Raw genomic sequence first — 27,583 nt, forward strand, 5'->3', positions numbered from 1 at the left:
CTGAAAAAACATACCCGTGTAGTTACATTGCAGGAAGCAGTAATAATTTCAGTCATTTTAATTTGAAGGGCTGCCCCCTAAAAGTCGAATAAACATTAGTCGACCAAAATTGTATTAGTTGGTTAGTCAGAAGAAGAAAAAAACTCCACAGGAAGTCATGCAGTCCGTGAGGGACGGATCATTAACGAAAGGTTGTTGTGGTAATTACAGGCAGGAAATCCAAACCTTCGCCTATCATCCATCAACCTCAAAAATGGCTTATCAATTGAAACATGTAAGTAGTAGCAAATTTACATAACTCTTACGTTAACCTAGATAAATGTGCGCTATTATTAGGCATATATCCCAGTGTTTGTGCGGAGTGGGGAAGCTGAAGTATTCACTTGCCTTTTTCCTGATAACGGAAAGAACTTAAAATACTCGCCGTTTTTAGTCATACAGATAAGAGTACATACATAATGTGTTATTTGTATAAACTCACAATAGCAAAACTTTGTGCTTTTGTAAAATAAAGAAAACAAGGATCTCGATATCTGTGAACTTGAACGTGTCACAAAAATGAACCGAAACTCTGTGTATACTTACCTCTCAGACATGAGAAATATATCTATAGAACAGTTAAAATATCTACTTTTAAATAAACTACTTCAAACTACAAACAGGCTACTCTATGATTGCGTATGATCTGTATGATCTGATCTGTATGAAAGGTGCAGAAATTTCGGCCACTGGAGATGAGTCAGCATCGTCAAATTCATCTTTGCAGCCGACACTGACTCAGAAATCACTAGTTTATTAATAAATAATTAAATGACTCCTTGCTGTTTTATCCAACACATTCACTATCCACTTATGCCATACTTTGAGGCAAGCCTAATGTGTGCGCTTGAGCGCTCAATAGGATATACATTACGTCTATATAGCCTATATTAAAGGCTTATTGTGGTTCGATATAGTCAGTGATTAAAATAATATAAACTTTCGAATAATTGACTAATGGCTTAAATGAATGACTAGTCGACAAAAAAAAAAAACTTTAGTAGGCTAGTATTCATTTGTTCTGTTACTGTATGTGTGATTATTGTCACTGAACACTGATTTTTTTATTATTATTATTAAGTTTTCACACTGGGAATGTGAGTGCAAAACTCACCATCCAAGTTGTATAAAGTGGTGCAGGTTCATCACTTTGTATGCCAAAAAACGTGGAAGCGAGTTTTAGTACTTCCGGTTCCCTCGTCCCAAAGTCAATTGCTGCGTCCCAATTTGCCTACTTATACTACGTCCTAAAAGTATGTACTCTTTTTGTGAAGAAAAAGTACATACTTTTGAGTGTGTAGCAGAAAAGTATGCAAGCTTCGGGACATACTACTTTGCGTCACCGTTTATCTGCCCTGTCAATCATCGTCAGATTCGTCACAGTTCAAATCCTCCACATTCAGTTGAATCTCCTACCGTATCGGAGAGAAATGTAGCCGCTCGTTGATCTGCTATTTGTGTGTCTTTAATGCAGAGACTCTCCTCCTGTGTTTGCAGTTTAAATATAATGATGCATTTAAAAGTTAATAGCCAAACGTGTCATTACAAAAGTTCACAATGCTGCTGCAGGTGAAATATAATATGGACAACACTGAATAAATATATTTTTGTCAGGTTAAATACTGATAATTGGTCACTCAAACCCCTTTATCTAAACCTCTCTACTTAACCGTCGAACTTGCACATCCGTCATGTTTGTAGTTTTTTTAACGCTTTTTATTCGCGTTTGTAGTTCTAATCGAATCCTCGTGCAACTCGTGTTTTTTATACTTTTTAATGTAAAGTAACACTGTCCAACAGCGACACCCGCAGGTGAAGTTAGCGGGTTTCCTGTGGGCAATATCAGCCGTTAGAGTGCCCAACGTGCCCATACTGTGAATTCGGACCGGAAATAGTAAACCATCCGGGAATCTTTGGAATACTCTTTTCAACATACTACGATTTGGGACATACTAATTCTATTTTCGAATACTATTTAGGATGGATAGTATGCGAATTGGGACGCAGGGAATGTTTTATTTTATTTTATGGGATTATGGTTAAACGGCTGAAGTAAAGTCTGGGATGGACACAAGCTCAAGACACGTTTACATTTTATTTATTTCGTAGAAGAAAAAACATCAATATTACCCTACTTTTTTAAAGCTGTTACGTACGGTGATCCCAGTAGTGTTAGCCGTACTAAATTAAACCACAACACAACGGAAATGCTCCCGACTACGAGAGTGCAATAAAGTTCAGCAGGGCCTAGCGCTCCCTCTGGCAGCGGCAGGTCGCAGCGCCACTTCCGGTGGCATCGGCAGCGGTCACGGACTTCTTCTGGCAGATGCCTGTATTGCCAGAATATATAACGGTTGCCACGGTCTTTCTCGGAGATTGTCGCTGTTTGTCAGCTGTTAAATGGCAATAGTAATTCGCACGGGCGCAAACACAGTTAATAACTATTTGCTTGTATATCACTATATTAGCCGTTTATTGTGGCGCCACTTCCGGTGGCATCGGCAGCTGTCACGAACTCATATAGCACATTATGCCTTATTATGAGTGACCATATTCTACATCTTAACCTATACCTGAACAGAAAATAAAAGTTTGAGGCAAAGTCAATAGTGAGAATTAGACCCACAACTAAAGTGATACACATACACAGCATCTGCGCCACAAACTCTGGCAACTGCCAGAAGAAGTCCATGGCAGCTGCCGATGCCACCGGAAGTGGCGCTGCGACCTGCCGCTGCCAGGATTTTTGCTTGCTCCTGCTCATAAAGTTAGTTTCTTGCCATTGCTCTGGCCAGCCTTACAAAGTTTTAAAAACTACGATTAGTTTTAAGTGTGTAACCATTGTATATCGACATGAAATATCAATTCAAAATCACCTAAATGCATTATAGCTGCTTATTTATACTCAAAAACGCTTTTACACGCTGCCATGGCGCTTGATGCGCAAGGGAGAGTCTGCCAATTCCACCATGCAGTTGAAACATAATGTTTGTATGAAAATAACTTTTAACATTTAAAAACAGACAAGTTAAAATCCCAGGGCCTTGTATTCTAAAAAAAACTGACTCAATGCATAATATTGGAATTTGAACATTTAAACAAAACAATACAAATAAAATAATAAAAAATACGTTTCAACCACTTGGTGGAATTGGCAGACGTTCCCTTAGGCATTAAGCGCCGTGATCGCGAGTAAAAACGTTTTTGAGTATAAATATGCAGCTATAATGCATGTAGGTGATTTTGAGTTTATATTTCTTGTAGATATACAATGGTTACACACTTAAAACTGATCGTAGTGTTTATATCTTTGTAAGAGCACTGGCAAGGAAAACTAACTTTATTGCACTCAAAAAGAGCCAGTGTTGTGGTTTAATTTAGTTAGCACTTCTGGGCCACCGTTGTTACGTGTCTTCAAATGTTTTTTAGGAAAAAAACTGAAAGAGTAGAAAGCGTAGTGATGGTGACAGTGACTACGTTTACATGGATAACAATACTCCGATATTAATCTGATTAAGACAATACTCTGATTAAGAGGCTACCATGTAGACAGCGATTTCTAATTACCTTAATCTGGTTAAAGTCATAATCTAACTACACATAAATCGGATTAAGACATGTGGAGTATGCCTATTTATTCGCATTATCGGAGACATGTACACACCTTAATCTAACTATTAATGTCGTCTCGGAGATTTCGCCGTATTTTGTGACAGGACACATAACGTTACGCACAACAGAGAAGTGCAGAGGGGAGGCTTTGGGGGTTCGAGCCTTTGCCCTTTTTGAAAATTAACCAAAAGTGCCCCTCTCAACAATCATCGATAATATTGTGGCCAATAAAACAGAATTGGAATTATAATTAATTTAACAACGTGTACAAACCAGTAACAAATGGCGGAAAAGTCCCGTTTATCTTTTACGGATCTGTCAGTCTGAAATGTCATTGCCCAACCTAACGCGTGGCTATGTGCGGTGTGTGTTTGTTTTACTTGACTGTTCATTTTGAACACTGCGTCCTCTCTCTATATTTTTTTATTTTATTTTTGTTGTGATTATTATGCTCATTGTAAAAGTAAAATACAATAAGTTTGTATCTGTAATCGCGAACCAGATGGGTCATTCAGTGAACGCCTGTGGCTCGACGGCAGGAAAAACAATCCAAAGAGTCACGATTTTTAAACCTTTTTCATCATTAATCAAAGCTATTATTATAAATGTAGGCTGTCAATAAGGAGGAAAGAGGGGCAGTGTCTATTAAAAAAAACAGAAAGAGACAATACATAATATTACAAAAATAAATCAACGTAAATGTATATAAAACATTATAAAAACGCATGTTTTTTTATACTTCTTAATGTAAAGTAACACTGTCCAACAGCGACGCCCGCAGGTGAAGTTAGCGGGTTCCCTGAGCCCATTAATTTTAACCAAGGGGGTAATCTAGCGCTCGGAAAGAGTTCCACCCCTAGGGGCGGCCATTGCTAACCAATTTGTCCATTGTTTATTTCTAAAGAAACACTACAATGCATGAAAGGCTCCGTTACCTTGTATCTTACACTATCGCCCCGCAGAAGCTGTTTTTGTAAAAATAGGCTAACGATTGCGTCATAACCAACGCGACTCTGTCGCACAGTTGAGAAATTACCGTATAGACCTGAGGAGACGCTCGCAGGGAATCTTTTACTGTCTATGAGACAGTCGGGGGGACGTGGAGACATAAAGTCTGATAAAGTCAAGGGAGAAGAATGGGGAGAAGCCGATAGTGAGCCAAAAGCAACGGGAGAAAACATTTAAACAATGTGATTCAGATTTTACTTTCCACAACTACTAGAAGACCTACAGCTGTCAGACAGGAGGCTCACGTCACATCTACGTCCTCAAGCTCAGTCTGAGCCTGCGCAGTTCGCTCAGCCATCAGGAAGTGAGTGCCGCTATACTGACATCACTTAACGCCGTTGAAGGCAATGGGATCGCTCTGTCCATTTCTTTTACTGTCTATGATTTTAACAGACCTGCCAAAGTCACGCTATGATTGGATGTTGGAGAATGTAGCGTGGCATAGGGACATAATGACGTGCGAATAATCGATCTATGTTCTATCACATGTGAAACGGGAACATGATCGGAGTACTCTAAAAGTCACTCATGTAAACACCTTAATCAGAATTGTCTTATTTAGAATAAGGTCAATAATTAGATTACTGCTGTCCATGTAAACGTAGTCAGTGAAGTCGAGCGACCGTGCTGTAGTCCGTTTATAGCAGGGTTCCCCAATCTCGGTCCTGGAGGGCTACTGTCCTGCAGAGTTTAACTCCAACCCCAATCAAACACACCTGAACCAGCTAATCAATGCACTTATAGGCATTTCATCTGTGATGATCATCTTGATGGACACAACGTGCAAGTATCATAAACTATTGTTGTTACAGAGCTTGTTTTTTGCTATAATCCAAAAGCCTATGGGAAAATCCCATTGGGTTTTTGTTGAGGGACACGTGATGTAAACTGCCGGTTGACCTACAAAGTGACGTCAAACCTGCACCACTCCTTACAAAAGCAGTTGTGCATGAAGCAGCGTTTATTTAAATAGTTTGATATGGTGTCACTCCTGTTTATGGATATGCATTTTGTATTCTTGTAGTCAAAAAGTACATCAGTAGTTAGATGAAAATGATAAGGGTGAAAGGATTACACATAAGCGTGCGCCATCTTTATGACCGCACTTTTCATTGATTTTTATGGGGAGGCTGGTGGTTACATTCTCCTTCACCTATTGAACGTGTAAGAAAAATACACATTATATATTTTTGAAACTTCTGTTTAACAAAAGCTAAGCAATACTTACCATATTCATCACCAGACTCTGGTTCTTGCTTAACTTCTACAGTTGCGTGAGATGGGCCTACACCTACGGTGACCTTCACAACTTCCTTTGTTACAGGTAAATCCTTCCCTTCTGTAAAACATTCATTTGAAATTAGACAGAAAATAGCGGTTCTGAATGTCATGAAGGTGAGTAAAGTTAAGGATTAGGGGTGTAACGGGACACACTGGTATCGAACATTTCGGTACAGGGCTTCCAGTTCGGTGCATGTGTGTAACAGTCGGCTTGTTTTAAGCACAAAACACACTTCAATCTGAGCTCCCACACAAACATATCAAGTGTTCAGTCCATTTTATCACAACATTCAAACGCTCTTTAATGTGACGAGACAGATCACGGTGTTCAAATGGCAGCGCGCGAAACGCGATCGTCTCTTCCTAAAGAATAAACATGAATCAACATCTTATTCTTAAGGTAAGTTGAGGATACATTACAACTGAATTGTATCATATGTTGTGATATATTGCTCAATCAGTGTTTCAACTGCAGAAAGACAATAAAACAGCTTGAGAACAATGTCCCGTAGCATCACGAATGAATGTGTTATTTGAGTGTTGGTTATTATATCTAAAAATAAATAGCAAATAATTCAGTCTAATTGCTCGGGCTTTGTTGTTAAAGTCCTCATGAATTTAAAATTGAATTGGAAAACCCACCGACCGGACACGGCAAAGTTTAATCTATCAGCTCCGCTTCACCTTCGTTTTTCTGGTTGGTTGTAGCGCTATCCAGTAGCATGCAGAGGGCGTTTGATGTGGGTCTGGCTTGTCAGGCTAGTTAACCTTTAATATTACAGCAATGTGTAAGTAAGGGCTATATAATATAGTTTACAGCATTATCTTTAAGAAACGTTTAGTTATAATTGAATTTATTTAAAGGTGGGGTGTTATTTCAAAACCGTTTTAGAAAAAGGACTCGGGCCGAGTGGGATAACAAACTTGTAGCCAATCAGCAGGTGTTTAAAATTGATGGTGAGAAGAGCTTTCGTTCTGTGCACGTCATTATTCAAAACACACGAGTCACACATGACGGACATTAGCCGAGAACTAGCCTAATATATGCTGCTTTTTCTTGAATATGCTTGTGTGTCATGTTCGCTTGTTTGTCCATTCGTGATCGTATTGTGGCTCACTTCAGCGATGATAAAGACCCGTTCATTTCCACACCGAATGGAGCATCTAAATCCCCTCACCGTGTGCTTCAAGATCAGCTCACAAAATGTGTCCGACAGGTAAGATATTATACTCCTAATATATGTTTGTTTACTATTTTCATGATCTATATAAGCCTTATCTGGTCATAATTGTAATATGTCGTTAGCTGGACTGTCGGCTCGTGTTCTATTGAGTTGTTCATGAGAACGGTTTGTGTTTTTGTGATCGCTAATCTTATCATAATTGTAATATGTCGTTAGTTGGACTCGTACTCATGTAACGTTACAATCAAGTTATTCATGAGAACAGTTTGTGTTTTTGTGATCGCTATAACTCTAATCTTGTCATAATTGTAATATGTTATTAGCTGGACTGTCATGCTCATGTACTATTAGGTTATTCATGAGAACAGTTTGTGTTTTTGTGATCACGATAACCCTAATCTGGTCATAATTGTAATATGTCGTTAGCTGGACTCGTGCTTGTGTACTATCGAGTTGTTCATGAGAACGGTTTGTGTTTGTGATTGAAGGGGTGACTTTTTCATTGAATTTTCGACCTGGATTAGTTACACACAGATTCTGCCATAGTCGCTGCCTGGGTTACGTATGTGTGGGGCGGAGCTATCAAAATAGGGCCGAGACCCTTTTGGGGGGAAGGGGCGTGTTTGTTTTGGAGATTTAAAATATATCAACAACGGTTACCAGATAGCACTTACCCCACCTTTAAGGACAGACAATTTTTTCAGTAAACCACTGTTTAATAAAAATAAATAAAAAGCAATATTGTAAAACTGTTGTACCGAACCCGTACCAAACCGCTACTTCAAAACCGAGCTACGTACCGAACTGTATGATTTGTGTACCGTTACACCCTTAGTAAGGATAAACTGTCCCATACCTGCATGCATTACACGCAGGTGTTTTTTCATGGATGACGAATGAGCGAAGAATTTGAGACATATGGGGCATTGGTAAGGCTTCTCCCCCGTGTGACTCCGCAGATGTACGGACAGATGTGCAAACTGCCGGTAGCTCTTCTTGCACTGAGGACACTGGTACGGCTTCTCTCCGGTGTGAACCCTCTGATGAACCACCAAATCTTTAGCTTGGCCAAAACTCTTCCCACATTCAGGACACTCGAATCTGGGTTTATTTTCTTTGGTGTGAGTCCGCAGGTGGACCTTCAGGTGTCCCGCCTGACTGAAAATCTTATCGCACTGAGGGCACTCGTGCTTTTCTTCGGTGTGTGTCCGTCGGTGGAGAACCAAACTGCTTGGATGGCTAAAGCTCCGCTCACACTGCGAGCACTGGAAGAGTTCATCGCCCCGGTCGTAATGGTGCCGGCGCTGATGGCGAGCAAGGTCCGAGAGTTTGACGAATCCTCTCCCGCACTCGGAGCATTTGTGAGGCCGTTCTCCTTCGTGAACATACCGCACATGTTTCCTGAGGCCGGCTGCTTGAGTAAATGTCTTCAGACACAAACTGCATGTATGAGACACCCCTGAAATTATAATACACATTCATTCGTCATACATTTTCGTTCATTTACATTAATAAATACTAAAATAATGCATGTATCCTTTAAAGGAACACTCAAGCGTTTTTAGAAATAGGGCTTATTCAGCTTCTTTCCTACATTTAGATATGTGGGCAAATGCATTTTTGTCTCAGTGCGTGCAGTTTTAGTTTGGCAGGGTCGCCGCTAGCTTAGCTTAGCATAATGAATGGAATCATATGTTGCCAGCTAGCATGTCCAGATTAAAAGTGATCCAAAAAAACCAAACCCCACCTAATTACATCTTGTGGCCTGCGTATTCACAACGAGTACAAATAGCGATGCAGATTTTGGCACTATTTGCACGGGATTATAATTATCTAGGGACCTATTTAGAAATTACTCCCACATCTGAGTTTTGCATGGCGCATTTGCACGAAAGCCTTTCATTTTACTCCAATTTACTGACTTCTCCTGGATATGATGTCAAGACTTTGTTATAGATATAGCTGTATGAAATCATAAACAGGCATCATTATCGTTTTGATTATTTTATAGTAAAATAAATAAACATAATTTAGTCAGTTAGCGAACAGACGCCATGAACTGAGCTCAGACCAGTGGCAGGAGTCAGATTTCATTTTTCACGAGTGAGAAGCTCACAATATACAGCACAATATTCAGTTTCAATGCTAAATGTAAAAGCGTTCATTTAAATGATCTTGTCATTGTACTGTTCTGTTGTTTTTCATTAAGAATAGTATTGATGTTAATATTAAACACAACATTCAATCAGTTTACTCCCAAATTGATACTCATTCTAAAGTGAAAGTATAATCCGTGGCTGCACGGGAATTCATAACGGTGCGCATTATGAATGCAGCCTCCATTCTTCATGAAAGATAAAGATAGAAATGCTCACAGGAAAAAAAAAAGTGCAAAAATTATATACGATCCGCCTAGTCCTGGCCAAATCACAGAGACGTCGATTCGCACGGGACTACTATCATCACAGGACCTCGGTGTGCGGCGAACTCTGGTAGGTCATTTGTGGGGGAATTTTTACTTTACAAATTACAGACATGGCCGATTTGTACCGGATTAAGATCACAGAAATTCTCTGCAATTATTACAAATCACCAGAGGTCCCAGATAATACTAATTCCGTGCAAATAGAGCTTAAGACTAGGCGATTTATAGACAGATATGGGGAAGGACAGGCGAAGCACTGCTACTTTAGCACAGGGATATCACACAACACATTGTGATCGCTCAACAGCCGAGGGCCTGAATTTTAAAGTACAGTCTTGTTCAAAATAATAGCAGTACAATGTGACTAACCAGAATAATCAAGGTTTTTCGTATATTTTTTTATTGCTACGTGGCAAACAAGTTACCAGTAGGTTCAGTAGATTCTCAGAAAACAAACAAGACCCAGCATTCATGATATGCACGCTCTTAAGGCTGTGCAATTGGGCAATTAGTTGAATTAGTTGAAAGGGGTGTGTTAAAAAAAATAGCAGTGGCATTCAATCACTGAGGTCATCAATTTTGTGAAGAAACAGGTGTGAATCAGGTGGCCCCTATTTAAGGATGAAGCCAACACTTGTTGAACATGCATTTGAAAGCTGAGGAAAATGGGTCGTTCAAGACATTGTTCAGAAGAACAGCGTACTTTGATTAAAAAGTTGATTAGAGAGGGGAAAACCTATAAAGAGGTGCAAAAAATGATAGGCTGTTCAGCTAAAATGATCTCCAATGCCTTAAAATGGAGAGCAAAACCAGAGAGACGTGGAAGAAAACGGAAGACAACCATCAAAATGGATAGAAGAATAACCAGAATGGCAAAGGCTCAGCCAATGATCACCTCCAGGATGATCAAAGACAGTCTGGAGTTACCTGTAAGTACTGTGACAGTTAGAAGACGTCTGTGTGAAGCTAATCTATTTTCAAGAATCCCCCGCAAAGTCCCTCTGTTAAAAAAAAGGCATGTGCAGAAGAGGTTACAATTTGCCAAAGAACACATCAACTGGCCTAAAGAGAAATGGAGGAACATTTTGTGGACTGATGAGAGTAAAATTGTTCTTTTTGGGTCCAAGGGCCACAGGCAGTTTGTGAGACGACCCCCAAACTCTGAATTCAAGCCACAGTACACAGTGAAGACAGTGAAGCATGGAGGTGCAAGCATCATGATATGGGCATGTTTCTCCTACTATGGTGTTGGGCCTATTTATCGCATACCAGGGATCATGGATCAGTTTGCATATGTTAAAATACTTGAAGAGGTCATGTTGCCCTATGCTGAAGAGGACATGCCCTTGAAACGGTTGTTTCAACAAGACAATGACCCAAAACACACTAGTAAACGGGCAAAGTCTTGGTTCCAAACCAACAAAATTAATGTTATGGAGTGGCCAGCCCAATCTCCAGACCTTAATCCAATTGAGAACTTGTGGGGTGATATCAAAAATGCTGTTTCTGAAGCAAAACCAAGAAATGTGAATGAATTGTGGAATGTTGTTAAAGAATCATGGAGTGGATTAACAGCTGAGAGGTGCCACAAGTTGGTTGACTCCATGCCACACAGATGTCAAGCAGTTTTAAAAAACTGTGGTCATACAACTAAATATTAGTTTAGTGATTCACAGGATTGCTAAATCCCAGGAAAAAAAAAATGTTTGTACAAAATAGTTTTGAGTTTGTACAGTCAAAGGTAGACACTGCTATTTTTTTGAACACACCCCTTTCAACTAATTGCCCAATTGCACAGCCTTAAGAGCGTGCATATCATGAATGCTGGGTCTTGTTTGTTTTCTGACAATCTACTGAACCTACTGGTAACTTGTTTGCCACGTAGCAATAAAAAATATACTAAAAACCTTGATTATTCTGGTTAGTCACATTGTACTGCTATTATTTTGAACAAGACTGTACATTAACAAAGATGAATAAATACAGTAATGTACTGCTAATGGTTAGTTCATGTTAGTTAATACAAATAACTAATGACCATTATTCTAAAATGTTACCGACCCTTTTAGTGCAGAAAATTTGAAATGGATGTCAACCCTGTTATCATCTTCATCACTCACCCCATCATTTGTACCACAGATACAACATTTACAGTTGCAAAGCACCACATCTGAGATAAAAAATGTACTTTACCAAATAGAAAATCTGGCCAGTTATTGCAAATAGTTTTATTTTATTTTTATGTGAATCAAACCAAAGAGAAACTGATGATCTACTAAAGAAAATGAAATGGAGGCGTTCAGATAGGTGACATGATATTACTGATGTTGTACCCTAAACAAATTCATGAAGAACGAAACATGTATTTTGCGTCCAATTTGAAAATGAAAATGATTTTAAAAAGAATCTCTTTGTTAAAAAAATAAATAAATTAATACAGTTTCACACTAAAGTTTCCTGGCAAAACTGAAATATTTATAGCATTTATGCTGTATTTCAAAGCATTAAAAATGTGCAATCAACGCTTCTTTATGGTATAATCTGACACCTAGCCACAAGGGCTTTACATTAAGTTTTTTTGCTCACCAGCCACAATTTTGACTTGGGGACCAAAGGGAAAAACTGCCATATAGGTATTTTATCATTATTAGGCTGCTGTCACTTTAAGACCTGATGCACGGATCCATTACACTGTTACACGTGTTTTCTTACTCAACCGTTTACATTTACTTAAAACAAAACTGACTGAAGTGAACACTCGCCAAGACCGGCATTTTCACAATATTTTGTGTATTTGACTGTTTAAGTCCAATAAGAAACCAAAAAGAACTCAAATTCGATCTGAGAGGCGGCTTTATGTGCGCTCACTTTGGGTGTGAGAACAGCATCTGCAGGAATGAGTAAAATTATGAGCAATACATGCAGTCCCATGGTGAAGTTCAAGCGCTGTAACAGCAACATTTGCCCGGAGGAAATGAAGCGAGTGAGTGAGTGGAGGCGGGTTTGTGTGTAACTCACTAACAGAGAGATGAGAGAGAGAAAAATGTATTATATATAAAATTCAAACTGCTGAAGTGTCTAGTAGGAGCCACTGCGAAAATACGCCTGCATTTGGCGGGTGTTGATGTCAAGCCACCCCTTACAATGTCTTACCTGAATGAAAAGCATCTTGATGTTTTTTCAGACTTGCTTCAGAGATGAATGTTTCATCACACATTGAACACTGAAGAGGGTTCTCGCCCGGGTGGCCGCTCTGGTGTGATATCAGGTTTCTCCTCCAGCGAAAACTCAGGCCACACTGAGAGCACTTGTAAGGTCTCTCTCCTGTGTGAATCCGCTGGTGAATTTTAAACATACAATGCTGACTGAATCTTTTCCCACAGTGAGAGCATTCAAACGGCTTCTCCTGCACGTCGACTTTTGGACCGCCTGTCGGTTTCTCCGTTCCATTTTGCTTCTTTGTGGAAGCTTCTGGAAAACAAAGGGAAAATCATCCATAAAACAAAATTTTAATCGTCAAAGAAAGATACAATTTTGGATGGTCAGTTTTTGAGGACTGACTTACTTTCATGAACTCGCATGTGAGCTCGGAGGAAACTGGGACGCCCAAAGCCCTTGAAGCATATAGGGCAGTTGTGTGGCCTCACTCCTGTGTGAACTTCCAGATGCTTTTTCAGGTCTCCAGGGGTGTAAAAGCTCTTACTGCACACAAAGCACAGGAACGACCTCTCTCCTGTGTGAGTTTTAATATGCACGACCAAAGCCGATCGCTGACGGAAGCTTTTGTTACATGTGGGACAGTTAAAGGGCCTTTCACCTGTGTGAATGCGCTCATGCTGTAACAAGCCTTGCCGTCGACCAAACTTCCTCCCACAATAAGAGCAGGAGAAGCACTTCCCCTCTATGTCTGCATGCTGATCTGTTAAAATAACAAAGTATACATATGATCAAAACCACTATAAATTAAAGGTAAATTGACAACAAAATTTGGCGTCAACCCTGTTATCATCAGCACTCACCCCTATTACAATATTGTAGTATTATAAAAAACAGTTCTGCAAAACAACTTTATCTTTTCAGGTAGTGAACTTTCTAAAAACAAGTTGCTGTGCCTAATTATCGTCAAATGATTAAAACGTCAACCCTGTTACCGTGATATTTTATAGTAAACAAATGCATAGTTGTAGACATATCATCATTAAATTATTATTTTTTTAATAAAAACTTTGTTCCCAGACTAAGAAATGGCTGTCAACCCTGTTATCATCAGCACTCACCCCTGTTACAAAACTGTCGTATTAAAAAAAACAATTCTGTAGAACTATTTAATCTTTTAAGGAAGTGAACTCCACAAAAATAAATATTCTTCATCAATTATTAAAATAATTGTCCTGCTACCAGGATTTTGTTCAGTAAGCCAATGATTTTTGAAAAGTGGATATTCTTTGAAATATTTTGAATACATTTTTAGTGGTGAGACTCTGAAATGAATGTCAACCCTGTTACCACCATCACTCAAAATATTACAATATTCTAGTATTATAAAACAGTTCTGCAAAATGACTTTATCTTTTCAGGAAGTGAACTCTCCAAGGACAAGTATCAGTGCCTATTTGTTGTAAAATAATTAAATTGTCAACCCTGTTACCAGGATATTTACTAGGTATAGTAAACAAATGATTTTTGAAAAGTGGATAGTCTTAGAAATATTTTGAATAAACATTTTTAGTGCCAAGAAAGACTATGACATGGATGTTAACTTTAATCTTTTCAGGTAGTGAACTCTCCAAGGACAAGTATCTGATAATTTTATAGTAAACAAATTATTTTTGAAAAATGCATAGTTGTAGAAATATCATAATTAAATTATTAAAAAAGAAAACAAAATTGTGCCAAGCCTATGAAATGGATGACAACAATGTTATCATCAGCACTCCCCCCGTTACAGTACAGTTCTGCAGAACAACTTTATTCTTTAAGGAAGTGAACTCTCCAACAATAATATTTGCCTATTTTTAGTTTTTAGATTTTGCCCGAAAAAACCCAGATTTTGCACGGCATGTAAACCCATTAAACTGATTTCTGTCGGCTTATTAAAGTGCGCATGTGATGGGTGACAAAAAATGCATACTCAGAGCACATTTAAACGCATCCAGACAGAGTGAGCGTTTTGCATGAAAGAAAGGACATATAATCACAAACGCTGACTCTTTTAACACCCAGAAAAATATAAAAATGTGTTCTCATCTCATGCAGCAGAAGTAGAAGAGGTTCAGTCAAAACGCTGCATCTAGAACAGCATGAGGGAATAATATGAGCCGTATTATTAGATACAGAAATGATTTTTGACATCACTGCAAGGAAATAGCCCGGTTTATTAATAAAGTCATGTAAAAACGGTTTACTTGCATTGTCAGTTTACTGGTTTGCATGTAAACGGGGAAAACTGGTTATTTTAATAAGCTGGTGTTTGTGCATTATCAGCTGACTGGTGTGCATGTAAACATGCTCAATGTTCACAAATCTGTGTTAGTGAGCACTTCTCCTTTGCCGAGATAATCCATCCACCTCACAAGTGTGGCGTATAAAGATGCTGATTAGACAGCAGATTATTGCACAGGTGTGACTTAGGCTAACCACAATAAAAGGCCACTAACATGTGCAGTTTTATCACACAGCACAATGTCACAGATGTTGCAAGTTCTGAGAGGGCGTTCAATTGGCATGCTGACTGCAGGAATGTCCTCCGACCTACCTGGATGAAATATAAGCTGATGTTTTTTCAGGGAAATTGCGACAGAGAAGGTTTTGCTGCATATAGCACAATGAAATGGCTTCTGATGGCCTGTCAGCTCTGAACTGGACCTCTGATCAGCATCATGGTCTTGATTCACTGATGGACTGAATCCTGTCTCTAATAGATGATCCCCTGTGCTTGTTTCTGTAAAACATGTTAAAACACATTACAATGCATTTATGCTATATTTAGACACAGCTATCTTACTACATAAACTGGCCATAAATAAACAACTAGAGATCATACCGTCTAAAGAAGCTCCAGGTTTTCCAGAAAGCATTGCAGATAGCTGTGATGAAACAGAAACACCACAGACAGCCTTCATGTCATCCAGATCATCCTCCTCTGGAATAAACGCATCCGCTCCGGCGATCCCATCGCGGTCCTCCATCTTGTTCAGATGGGACTGCATGTGTGCTTGTAGGCTACTGGGCCGAGGGAAGCTTTTTGAGCACAAAGGACAACTGTGGGGTCTCACGCCGGTGTGAGTTCCCATATGAGTCTTCAGATCTCCTGAACCATAAAACCGTCGGAAGCATATGAAACATTCGAAAGGCTTTTCTCCAGTGTGGATTTTCCTATGCACGATCAACACTGAGCGCTGCCTAAAACTTTTACTGCACACGGTGCAGCGGAACGGCCTCTCCCCAGTGTGAATGCGTTTATGCTGCTCCATATCCTGATGTCGTCCAAATATTTTCCCACAGTACGGACAGGTAAAGCGCTTCCTTTCAGCGACACTCATACGCTCTTTTGAAAGAAATCAATAAACAGGATTTTTTTAATGATGACAGACAACATATTATACAGTGCAATGGTGTTCATAGTTTTCACGTGACGTCATGCGCTTATAGGAACGCCCAACGGGAGGGTAAAACAAGGCTTTCCTCCATTGCCCATCAGGTTTGAAGTCAGTATTAAAGGTGGGGTAAGTGTTATTTCAAAACCGTTTTAGAAAAAGGACTTGGGTCGAGTGGAATAACAAATTTGTAGCCAATCAGCAGGTAAGGGGCGTGTCTATGGTGAGACGAGAGGCTCAGTGCACTTCATTATTCAAAAAACACGAGTCACACAGGACGGACATTAGCCAAGAAAGAACTAATATATATATATATATACTGCTTTTCTTGAATATGCTCGCGTGTCATGTTCGCTTGTTTGTCCATTCGTGATCGTATTGTGGCTCACTTCAGCGATGATAAAGAGCCGTTCATTTCCACACCGTATGGAGCATCTAAATCCCCTCAGTGTGTCAAGGTTTCAAGCGTCAGCTCACAAAATGTGTCTGACAGGTAAGATACTATACTCCTAATATATGTTTGTTTCCTCTTTTCATCTATATAACCCATCCGCTCATAATTGTAATATGTCGTTAGCTGGACAATCAAGCTTTTATACTAACGTTATCAAGTTGTTCATGATAACTGTTTGTGTTTTGTGATCACTATAACTCTAATCTGGTCATAATTGTAATATGTCGTTAGCTGGACTGTTGGCATGTGTTCTATCGAGTTCTTCATGAGAACGGTTTGTGTTTTGTGATGGATATTCAGACAGATACACTTTTTCATTGAATATTCGACCTGGATTAGTTACACACAGATTCTGCCGTAGTCGTTGCCTGGGTTACATATGTGTGGGGCGGAGCTATCAAAATATGGCTGAGACCCTTTTGGGGGAATGGGCGTGTTTGTTTTGGTGATTTAAAATATCAACATCGGTTACCAGATATCACTTACCCCACCTTTAAAGGGTTACTTCAGTGATTTAGCATTAAGCTTTGTATTTTAACTGGATCATTAATGTAGTAGGAATGTGAAATTATTTTTCAATTTGGTGACTGATTACTAGTTTACTGATTACTACTGAATGTATAGTTTATACAGTATAAAATCCAGACCCCACAATTCACAAAAACACAACGTGTGTGTGTGTGTGTTCTGCATTGGGGATTTTCTATGCCTTAATTTGTGTGTGCTTGTTCTGGATTGTGCCAGATTTCTTTCCTTATTTAATTTTTCACAAATGAAAAAATAAAATAAAAATCTCACATTACATTAATTCCTAAGGAGGTCAAAATGACCCCAAAATAACTTCTTGAGTCCAGTAATGTTTTGTATGTATTTGTGGTTCAAGTGCGACAAGTCTTGAACCACTCCAATTAACATTTTTTTTTTGTGCTTTAAAAAAACATTTTGGGTCAGAATTACCCGAGAAGAGGATGAGGAACAAGCATTAAATTAATAATTAATTAACTATAAATCAAGATTTTAAATTGGGAAACCTATATACATGAGGTGGCCTAATTTTAAAAGTGTGCTTTTTAGACCTAGAAATGTAGTGTGAATTATTAAAATAATGTTTTTTTGTGAATAAAAGTGTGAATTTTTATAATGATACATTTTTCTAGTTATGCCAAGCTCAAATATTTCAAAATATTGACCACTGTGTTAGAGGGTCCTCAAAAATGTTAAAACTTTGTATTAAAGTATTAACTATTAAAAATAATAAGATTGATAATCACAAATTATTCTATTCTAGACAGAGATAAAAACAAAAGCAAAATTTCATTTTCAATATTTCAAAATGCTGCCTATTCCATTCAGAAAGGGGGTCCCTGAATCATCATATTTAGGGGACTGTGGCATTAGAAAGTTTGAAAACTCCTGATTAACCATTTTAGGGGCTGTGCTATTTGTCCAGTTTTAATTATTTCCAAATGATTCTCACCTGGATGAGCGACTCGTTGATGCTTTATCAGGGAGAATGAGAGAGAAAACCTCCTGTCACAGAGCGTGCATTGGTATGGTCTCTCCTCGGTATGATGAGTACGGTGGTGTTTTTTAAGGTTCACCGCTTGACTGAAATATTTCCCGCACTGGGAGCACTGGTACGGCCTCTCTCCGGTGTGAACACGCAGATGGATTCGAAGCTTCGCTTGCTTGTGGAATCTCTTTCCACAGTGATTGCACTGGTGCGGCTTGTCTTCTTCGTGAACTTGCTGGTGAGCAGTAACGTTAAACTCTTCCTCTTGAAGAGGGTTTAGCGTTCCAATGCCTAGAAGAGTAAACAACACAATGTTAAAAGTAGGTATGTGGGGAGGAGATTTTGGAACAATGAGGCTTTGGCTTGGTAGAAACCCGCCCTGCATCCCAAAGTGCTTCCAATCCAACCTAAGTAGTATGTGAGATTAAAATAACCTAAAGCGTAGTCTTTTAACTAGTGACTAGTGCACGAATGGGTTACTATTTCTTGTAGATTTTTGAAGTATGGATCCGTGCACATTCTAACGGCTAACATTACCCACATTCCATTTGGATGAGGATATGAACTACAAACATGAATAAAAAGAACTACAAACATGGCAGATGTATGTGAGTCCGAAGCTTAAGTAGAGACCCCCTATGAAAGGAATATTCTTAAATATCTAATCTGATGAAAAACATTTATATCAAGAGGACCTATTATGCTTTTTTTTACAATTTCAACTTTCATTCCTGTGTAATGTTACTGTTTGAGCATGAAAAAAAGTTACAATATACCTAATTTTAAATACGCAGTATAAAGGGGGCGTGGCCTGACTCAGTTAGTAGTGTGTTGAAATTGGCAGGTATGGTAAGGGGCGGGACATTTCCCAAACACACTCAAAGAGCTTGACCAAGCACAACATACTGCTACAGCCGACCAATCAGAGCACTGTGTTTTTCAGAAGGAGGGACTTCATAGAGACAGGAACTAAACAGAGCGTTACTGACAGACTGGGAAGAGAGGAGCCGCAACAATGGAGAATATGGATAAAATAATCAACATTCAAGCAGGAAAACCTGTTCTAGTAGAGGCAAGAAATAAAGAATCAAGAATTTGGGGCATAATTTGGTCTTTTTTGATGTTATCTATGTTATATTTAATCTGCAACAAAATTCTGAACTTTTACAAAGACATGAACAGCACAATAGAAAAAAAGATAGTTTAGCCGTTGATTATTAAGTGCATTATGTGAAAAAAACATGAGCAGAGTTCTCCATATGAATGACCCACCCCTGGCAGATCAACTTGCTACTATTTGCTCCAATAAATAGGACAAACTGTTTGAGTAGTGTACAGTTAATTAAATAACATGTGGAGTGTGTATGTGAGGCTGTTAACTGTGACCGTGTGAGTGACAAAATACACTTTTATGATGTGTTAGTATGTCCCAAAGCTTGCTTTCTCTTCTGCTACACACTCAAAAGAATCTACTTTTCTTCACAATGAGTACATTCGTTAGGGCACAGGTTCACACTTATACATGTGTTTTCCCACAGTTTCACAAACAAGGCTTCAGTCTATTCCCAGAATAAAATGCATGTTTGAGCTGTTTTAACTGAAAGCAACTTGCACTGACAGATCTTAAAATAGCACTGTTTTGTCTCAAGATGCACAAGTTTTTTCTAAGCCAGGTTTATAAAAACCACTTAAATGTCCTAAAACTTAATCCTGGCTTAATCTAAGCCCTGTCTGTGAATCCAAGCCTTTAACTACGAAGCACTTACATAAAAAGTTAAATAATAATAATAATTGTTGTGTATAATGTACTTACTGTGATGAATTGAAAAACACTTTTTCTGATATTGAGGTGGATACGGGTAACGTTAGGGCAGGTTTGGTGGTTTTTAGGAGTGGGTTAAAGTGTCGTCAGTGTAATTATGGATGTAATTACACATTAGTTACAGTTGTAATTACAGTTGTATGCAGGTATGTTTAACCCTTGTGTGTCAATTAAAAAAAACTTGCTCTGCGGTCCTTAGAGGACAAAAATGTCATCAAATTGAAGCTTGGGAGCACAGACTTAAGTTTGGTCTCATTTTAAAGAGGACCCGTAGCAGATTATTGTTGAAGTTAAAAAGGTGAAGTTAATAAATTGTTCCAAATTTGAGGTTGATATCTCAAAGAATGAGCTTTCAGTCAGATTTTGTTTTTATGCGCAGTACCAAATTTTCCCTATTCGATGCAGCAAAGCTCGCTGGCACACACATCTGTTGGATTTGTTTTTCTCTCTCAAATATTACACACACAGACAATATCTTTATTACACATATACAAACCACACCTTGACATCCACACCCACACATTTATTGCTGGATAATATATCCAATTGGCTTTATAATATGCAGAAGCAAAATAAAGCAATATTTGCTTTATAGGCCAAACCTGAGAAAATGGCACCATCTGGTGAAAAATCCTTGCCAAAAGAATGAAAGATATTTCAACAAATATTGCTTCATTTTGTAGTTAAATGGCCCTAGGGTTTAAAAAAAAAAAAAAAAAAAGGCTTTTATAGGTTTCAATGGGGACAGTGAAAGGTCCTGAGTGTAACTATGTTGTGTACCAAGTGTAAAATAGATTTATTAAAGGAAATTGGGGTGAAATAGAAACATTTCAGTAAATAAACAAACTTTGCAGTTTGTTTATTCCAAAATCAATGCAGTTGGCATTAATACAGGGAAAATGATCAAAACCGAAAGACAAAAATGTCCATAAGGAGGCAATACAAGTACAATGTAAAAACCATGTATGTGCACAACAAGTGTATTTTGATCAAATAATTAATTTAAATGTCAGTAAATTGACACTTAGGGCCAGATTTACTAAACAGGACAAATTAGAAATTTATGCACGTGATCTGCTGACGACACGCAGCGGACCAACACAATCTACCAAGAGCAGCGCAAATTACCATCTGGTTTAAGACTAGAAATAATGCCACAAATACTATTAAATTGACGAGTGCAAACCATAGTAAATCACCTTGCATGATTCATTTAAATACTCCCATACATTTTTAGTCTGAAAGGAAAACTCCAACATATGCAATAAGATCAGACGCAAAAATAACCGTCCGCACGCACAAATTTTTAACAGCGTTTCTTTAGTAAATCCTGACTGTAATGCCAAAAGAAGATTTGCGCTGATGCAAGCTGTTGGTAAATCTGGCCCATAGTATAATTAGGCGAATCGGGATGCAGAATATGATAACCATGGTAAGGTTTTTGCAATTAGACTCACCCTTTTCAGCAGAATGTGCAGAATCCTGACAGAGCTCAGATGAAGGAGATGGAGCTCTCTCAGCCACTTCCTGTTGACTTTGGGCATTGTGTTCATCAGATGCATCGCTCTCAATACTGTCCACAAGGTCCAGAGAGTGCGACTCAATATTGTCCTTAAGTATGTCAGTCTGTAAGTGTTTGTGCAGATCTGCAGAGGCCGCAGAACTGCAAGGCATCTCATTGTCACGAGAATCCGAATTGTTCATGTCGTCGGGTTCAGAGATGTCCGATTCGAGGCGTGCGAAGCTGTTAACACAGTCAGGGCAGCGATGCGAAATCTCTCCGGTGTGTGTCAGCTCATGTTCCTCCAGCTGACATGCAAAATTTTTCCCACATTCAACACAAATTAAGCACTTACCCTCCGTACTGACATCTTGACCTGCAAAAAGAGAGGATATTTCATGCTGATTGGTCAACTTCTCTGCCTATCAGTATTATAGGCATGATAATACAACACTGAATACTGAAACAATGAATCACGATTCGATCTTCTGCCGATTGGCATCGATTCACAAATTTCAAACATTATGTTCTAAAGTGTTACATTTATTAAACTTAATTTTTCTATAAGTTATTGTCATGTTAGTTTTTTATTATTTACAATAAACTGCAAACGGCAACAGTACAGTAGCTAACTTTGCACCCACCTCTTTTTATGTTTACTTTATTTTGGGCCTAATAACACCCTGAAACCAAGGGAAAATGACTGTGATGCATAGAATCGAATGTCTCGTTCAGTGCGTGAAACATTCAGTACCTTGATGAAATGCACGCAGATGTCTTCTCAAGGAGGATAACAGTGCGAAGTTTTTAACACAGATTGTACAGTGGAAGGCCTTTGCATCCGTATGGACGATCTGGTGAGTCTTGAGATCTCTTTCCCGGGTGAAAGTCTTCCCACACTCCAAGCACTCGAAAGGCCTTTCCCCTGTGTGGATCCGGACGTGTTCGGACAGATGCTGTATACGGGAAAAACCCTTCCCGCACTGAGAGCATCGAAAAGGCCTCGCTCTGGCAGAAAGACTCCTTAGGTGGTCGTCTGTGGAGATGTTAGAAAAGAACAAAAATATTGTTATGCTGTCTCTCTCAACACATGCAGACATCTATTCAATATACAGCAGGCCAAACGTTTGGACACATTACTATTTGTAATGTTTTTGAAAGAAGTTTCTTCTGCTCATCAAGCCTGCATTTATTTGATCAAAAATACAGAATTTTTTTTTTTTAATATTGTGATATATTATTATATTTTAAAATAATTGGTTTGCAATTTATTACACTTTAAATGATCATTTATTTCTGTGATGCAAAGCTGAATTTTCAGGATCATTCCTCTAGTCTTCAGTGATCATGATCCTTCAGAAATCATTCTCATATGAGGATTCATTATGAGTGTTGGAAACACTTCTGCTGCCGTATATATTTGATGAAGAAAAGGTTCAAAAGAACTGCATTTATTCAAAATAAAAACAATTATTATTTTCAAATAATATAAATCTCCTTTACTATCATTTTTTATCAATTTAACACATCCTTGCTGAATAAAATTATTGATTTATTTCAAAAAAAAGAAAGAGAAAAAATGGCCGACCCCAAATTACTGACCAGTAGTGTATATTGTTGTTACAAAAGATTTCTATTTTTAAAACATTTGCTTCTTTTTTTTCTTTTCTTTTTTTTTTACTTTTTATTAATCAAAGTACTATAAAAAAAGTATCACAGGTAATGAAAAATATTAAGCAGCAGAACTGTTTCCAACTTTGAAAATGAATCCTCATCTGAGAATGATTTCTGAAGGATCATGATCACTGAAGACTGGAGGAATGATCCTGAAAATTCAGCTTTGATCACAGAAATAAATGATCATTTAAAGTATAATAAATTGAAAACCAATGATTTTAAATTGTAATAATATATCACAATATTAAAAAAAATTCTGTATTTTTGATCAAATAAATGCAGACTTGATGAGCAAAAGAAACTTCTTTCAAAAACATTACAAATAGTAATGTGTCCAAACTTTTGGTCTGTACTGTATCTTTGACAGCTAAACAATTAGTGTTTCTGAATACATATTATAGCTAAGATTGCAGCATGGTACGGTCAAATAAAACTGGAATCCAGTTGCACTCTATAGGCCAGGGTTTTTGATGCCTCTGACCCCTAAATATATATCCACAAGATGTAACAGGCCATAACAATATAATATTTTATATAGAGGTGTCCCCAACTAAAGATTTACACATTTAGCTGAGCTTCGCGTCTGGTGCGAAGCTCAAGCCCTTAAAGGGGTCGCACACCGGACACAAGCTCAACACTGCGCCATGTCTTTAAAATATTGAGCACTCCCATAATGCCAAAATGGTATGATCCTCGTTTCATAACACCCGCGAAGATTCGACTGCGAGATTGGTGGTCGAATGCGGCTCTGCGTATATCGATGCATCGAATCTTTGACTATTTGGGGTCCCCCCTAATTTTATGTAAAATTGTCCAAAAAGTGTTTCTTGTCCAAATTAGTCAGCGTATTTTTTCCCATCATTGCATAATCAAAATATTTTCTTTAATTTTTGGTAATATTTCAATAAATAATCCTGAATAGTCATATTTTACCAATTATACAACATTAAAATGTTTAAAAAATAAGTTTTATCTTGTAAAAATGTGTCCAAAAATCTTGTCAACTCTGTTACCGTACTATACTTTGCCTTTAAATTGGTGGCATTTTCTCCTACAACTATGTAAGATACAGGAAATGATGTCACTTTCCCTCACTGATAGCATTTAAAGCACTGGAAGGAATGTGTGTGAAATATTTTAATCTATCAAGTTTTTAAAGGGTTACTTCAGCGATTAGCATATGGCTTTGTATCAGTAGAAACCCTGGAGTATATTCAAATGATTGTGCTTCCCCCCCTCATATCCCCCTGAGACGAGAGATTTATGCATTTTATTTCTAGAAAATTACTCCGGCGGTGACCCAAATATCGTCGATTTACGTCATCGGTAAAGTGTTTGGCCAGACGCTAAAGACTACAGCCAGCAGAGGGAGCCCTTTCCGCATGTTTTCACCCCGTGCATGGGGGATGGAGATCACACTCACAGCTCAGCTCGGCTCAGGCATTCATGGAAACGCTGCAGCCGGCGGAGCAAAGTGAGTGTTTTATCTATTATCTAATATCTAAGTTAATTCCTGGTGAGAAAGTGAAAGTGATTGAGTAGCGGTGGCTTTGGGAGTGGCCTCGTAAGGCAGCGAAGCATTCTGGGAATTGTATTCTTTCATCCCCATGAGACAAAAATACATTTTCTGTCTTTTCTCAGTCTAGAAAGCACCAAATTAAAAAATAATTTCACATTTCTACTACATTAATGACCCAGTTTAAATACAGATTCATCTTCCCAACGCTTAAGTACCCCTTTAAACCGAGAGTTATTTTGTAAAATGCCAAAATTGTTACCACAGTATCGAAAGGGAAACAGAATTGATCACTGATCACTAGACATGTGCCGATTTTCGATAATGCGATTTATCACGATAATGAATATGCACGATATTGTTATCGTGGGCACTTTAAAATATCGTAATTAATAATTTATTAACAATTTATAATTTTTTTATAATGCACTCAAGAATACTTTGCCCATCAACCGTATAAATGCTCAACACCGCTGTATTCTGCGTCAAAGGGACACGCGCTCAGATATAAACAAGCCCAACGTGCGTTTGCACATGACTGAAGGAGACGCGCTGCTGAAGTGCCGCTCAGTGACAGCAGAGGGCGCTGATGAACTGCAGAATGAAGCCGGTTACCCCGGTTTTTTTTCCAGAGCTGTATATATTTTTGTTGCATTATTGTATTTAAACATTCAGTTATTTTTGTTCTTACAAAAATAGTTCTTAACGCTGTTATGCTATGGCAACACTTTTTTTTGCAACTTATTTCAATATCGTGATAATATCGTATATCGTGATAAAACTTCATCAATTAATCTCAACATGAAAAATTGATGCCGGCACATGCCTACTAATCACACAGTGGGTTGTTTAAAAGTCTTTTAATCATGATTTCATTAGTTTAACGTGCTCTTAGTGTTTATGCTAGCAAGGGGAGTTTTTGGCTATAAAGTTTAAAATAGTCAAATCTGTTACCCTCAAACTCTGTTACAATTGCCTAATTTATCTGTAACAGAGTTGACAAACAATACAATAAAGATTTTTTTTTTTTTTGGTTAAAAGTAAAAAAGGAAGGAACTTATTTAATTCTACTTAGGCCCAGAGATATCATGCGACACATTGCGATCACTCAACAGCCGGAGGACGTGAGGATGAGAGCCGTGATATCTCTGCTTCGCCTGTGCATGCTTCCCCATAATATAGTCCCAAGTCAATATCTGCCTATAAATCGCCTAGTCTTAATCTGCATCGCAATTTGTACTCGTTGTGAATACGCAGGCCACAAGAAGTAATTAGGTGGGTTTTTTTTTTTTTTTTGATCACTTTTACTAGGGACATGCTAGCTGGCAACATAGGATTTCATTCATTATGCTAAGCTAAGCTAGCGGCGACCCTGACAAACTAAAACAAGGCATGCACTGAGACAAAAATGCATTTGCCCACATATCTAAATGTAGGAAAGAAGTTGAATAAGCCCCATGCCTGATATCACTGTAGCTCACTGCAGTGTGAACAAGTGTCTTAGCAGCGCCGAGCAAAAGCACAAAGTAGTACTATAACAACTTTCAACACACTCAGATGTGTGTAATATGATAAACCAGTGCCGCGTTACCACACAAACACATAAGCGGAAAAAGTGGAAGAGCTCGTCAGCGGCAGAATAAAAGCTCTGCCAAATCAAGTCGTCATCAAGCTACGCCTTTGTTTTTGAATAAGCGACCTCTAGTGGTGAAAAATTACATATTATGCCTTTACGTACTGTGTAGAAATAATGAACTACATGTACTTACCATAGGGCAAGGGTTAGGACGAGTTCAGGTTTAGGGTTAATTGCATGCAATTATGCATAATTTACTGTTATTACTATAGTAACTACATGTAACATATGTAATAGGGACACTGTAAAGTAAAATGGGTCACACTTTATTTTAAGGTGTCATTGTTACACTGTAATTACATATTTAAGTACTGGGGTTAGGGTAGAAGTAGGATCTGGTTTAGGGTTAGTTGCACACAATTATGCATAATTTACTGTTATTACAATGGTAAGTACATGTAACATACCATAAAATATAAATAAAATAAAAAAATCCAACCCTACAAAAAATCTCCATTTGTGTCTTATGCTCCAAGCAATGTAATGACAAAAAAACTAAATTCAAACACACATTTTCTGCTTCTCAAGAGGATATGTTTAAAGACCCGTTTATACAGTATAACATTTTCTGTTAAATATCACCTGGGAAATATTTACATAATAACACATCTTAAAAAGTAATTAATCTCTTTAGGAAGCAGAACGGAAATGTCAGATTCTATAATTTGATTATATCTATTATGTTACTTATTTATAAATAAATAAACTATTGTATTAATTTGGTTTTATTATTTTACTTGCATATAAAAAAAAAGTAATTTTCTCTGAACTTTTTGGTACATAATTTTTTAAGGTGTCAGTATTACGGTGTAATTATACATTTCAAGTACCTAATGATAATAATTAACTACTAAATGTACTTACCATAGGGTAACGGTTAGGACGAGGTAATTTAGGGTTAGCCGGTTTAGGGTTAATTTCATGTAATTATGCATAATAGTTATTACTACAGTAACATATGTAACAATGGCACTGTTCATTGACTCATCACCTCAGATTGAAACCCTCCTCTTGACTATTTGATGAAAATCAAAGTCTGGTCAGTTTAGACGTTTAGACTTTTTCACAAATAAGCAGTACCCAGATAATCAAAATGTGATTATCATACAGTAGTGAATGAATGCAATATAAATGTATAATGTGAACTTCTGCATTCTCACCCAGATCAAACGACGAGCCTGATGGCTGTAGATCAAGCGTCCTCACTCCTAAATCCGCATCCAGATCTTCAGTGCTGCAGCCGGCTGATGGGAACATGTCCTCTGGGTCAGCGGATGAGGACTTCATGCTCAGATCCATGGCTCAGACCTAGAGGAAAA

General features: G+C 38.1%; 1 protein-coding gene and 1 long non-coding RNA gene across 3 annotated transcripts in view; one reads left to right on the forward strand and one right to left on the reverse strand.

Moving 5' to 3' along the window:
* The window catches only part of znf271 (zinc finger protein 271), a 29,568-nt gene that overhangs the window by 1,417 nt on the left and 568 nt on the right, over nucleotides 1-27,583 (reverse strand). Inside the window, exons 2-11 of one of the 2 annotated variants that reach the window (XM_067435091.1) lie at nucleotides 27,425-27,572; nucleotides 22,190-22,471; nucleotides 21,392-21,811; nucleotides 18,077-18,403; nucleotides 15,593-16,096; nucleotides 15,305-15,490; nucleotides 13,115-13,468; nucleotides 12,703-13,020; nucleotides 7,981-8,583; nucleotides 5,888-5,998 (exon numbers count right to left, since the gene is read on the reverse strand). In XM_067435091.1, coding sequence (XP_067291192.1) covers nucleotides 5,888-5,998; nucleotides 7,981-8,583; nucleotides 12,703-13,020; nucleotides 13,115-13,468; nucleotides 15,305-15,490; nucleotides 15,593-16,096; nucleotides 18,077-18,403; nucleotides 21,392-21,811; nucleotides 22,190-22,471; nucleotides 27,425-27,563 — 3,244 coding nt within the window. In that variant the 5' untranslated portion in view covers nucleotides 27,564-27,572. Of the gene's footprint in view, nucleotides 1-5,887; nucleotides 5,999-7,980; nucleotides 8,584-12,702; nucleotides 13,021-13,114; nucleotides 13,469-15,304; nucleotides 15,491-15,592; nucleotides 16,097-18,076; nucleotides 18,404-21,391; nucleotides 21,812-22,189; nucleotides 22,472-27,424 lie in introns of both variants that reach the window. The other variant, XM_067435092.1, reaches the window with a different exon arrangement.
* Nucleotides 20-27,551, forward strand: LOC137063819 (uncharacterized). The gene is made up of 3 exons (XR_010901438.1): nucleotides 20-274; nucleotides 5,930-5,983; nucleotides 27,429-27,551. It is a non-coding gene; the product is annotated as an uncharacterized lncRNA (long non-coding RNA).

The sequence above is a fragment of the Pseudorasbora parva genome, chromosome 24 (assembly GCF_024679245.1).
Source record: "Pseudorasbora parva isolate DD20220531a chromosome 24, ASM2467924v1, whole genome shotgun sequence".
NCBI classification, from domain to species: Eukaryota; Metazoa; Chordata; class Actinopteri; order Cypriniformes; family Gobionidae; genus Pseudorasbora; species Pseudorasbora parva.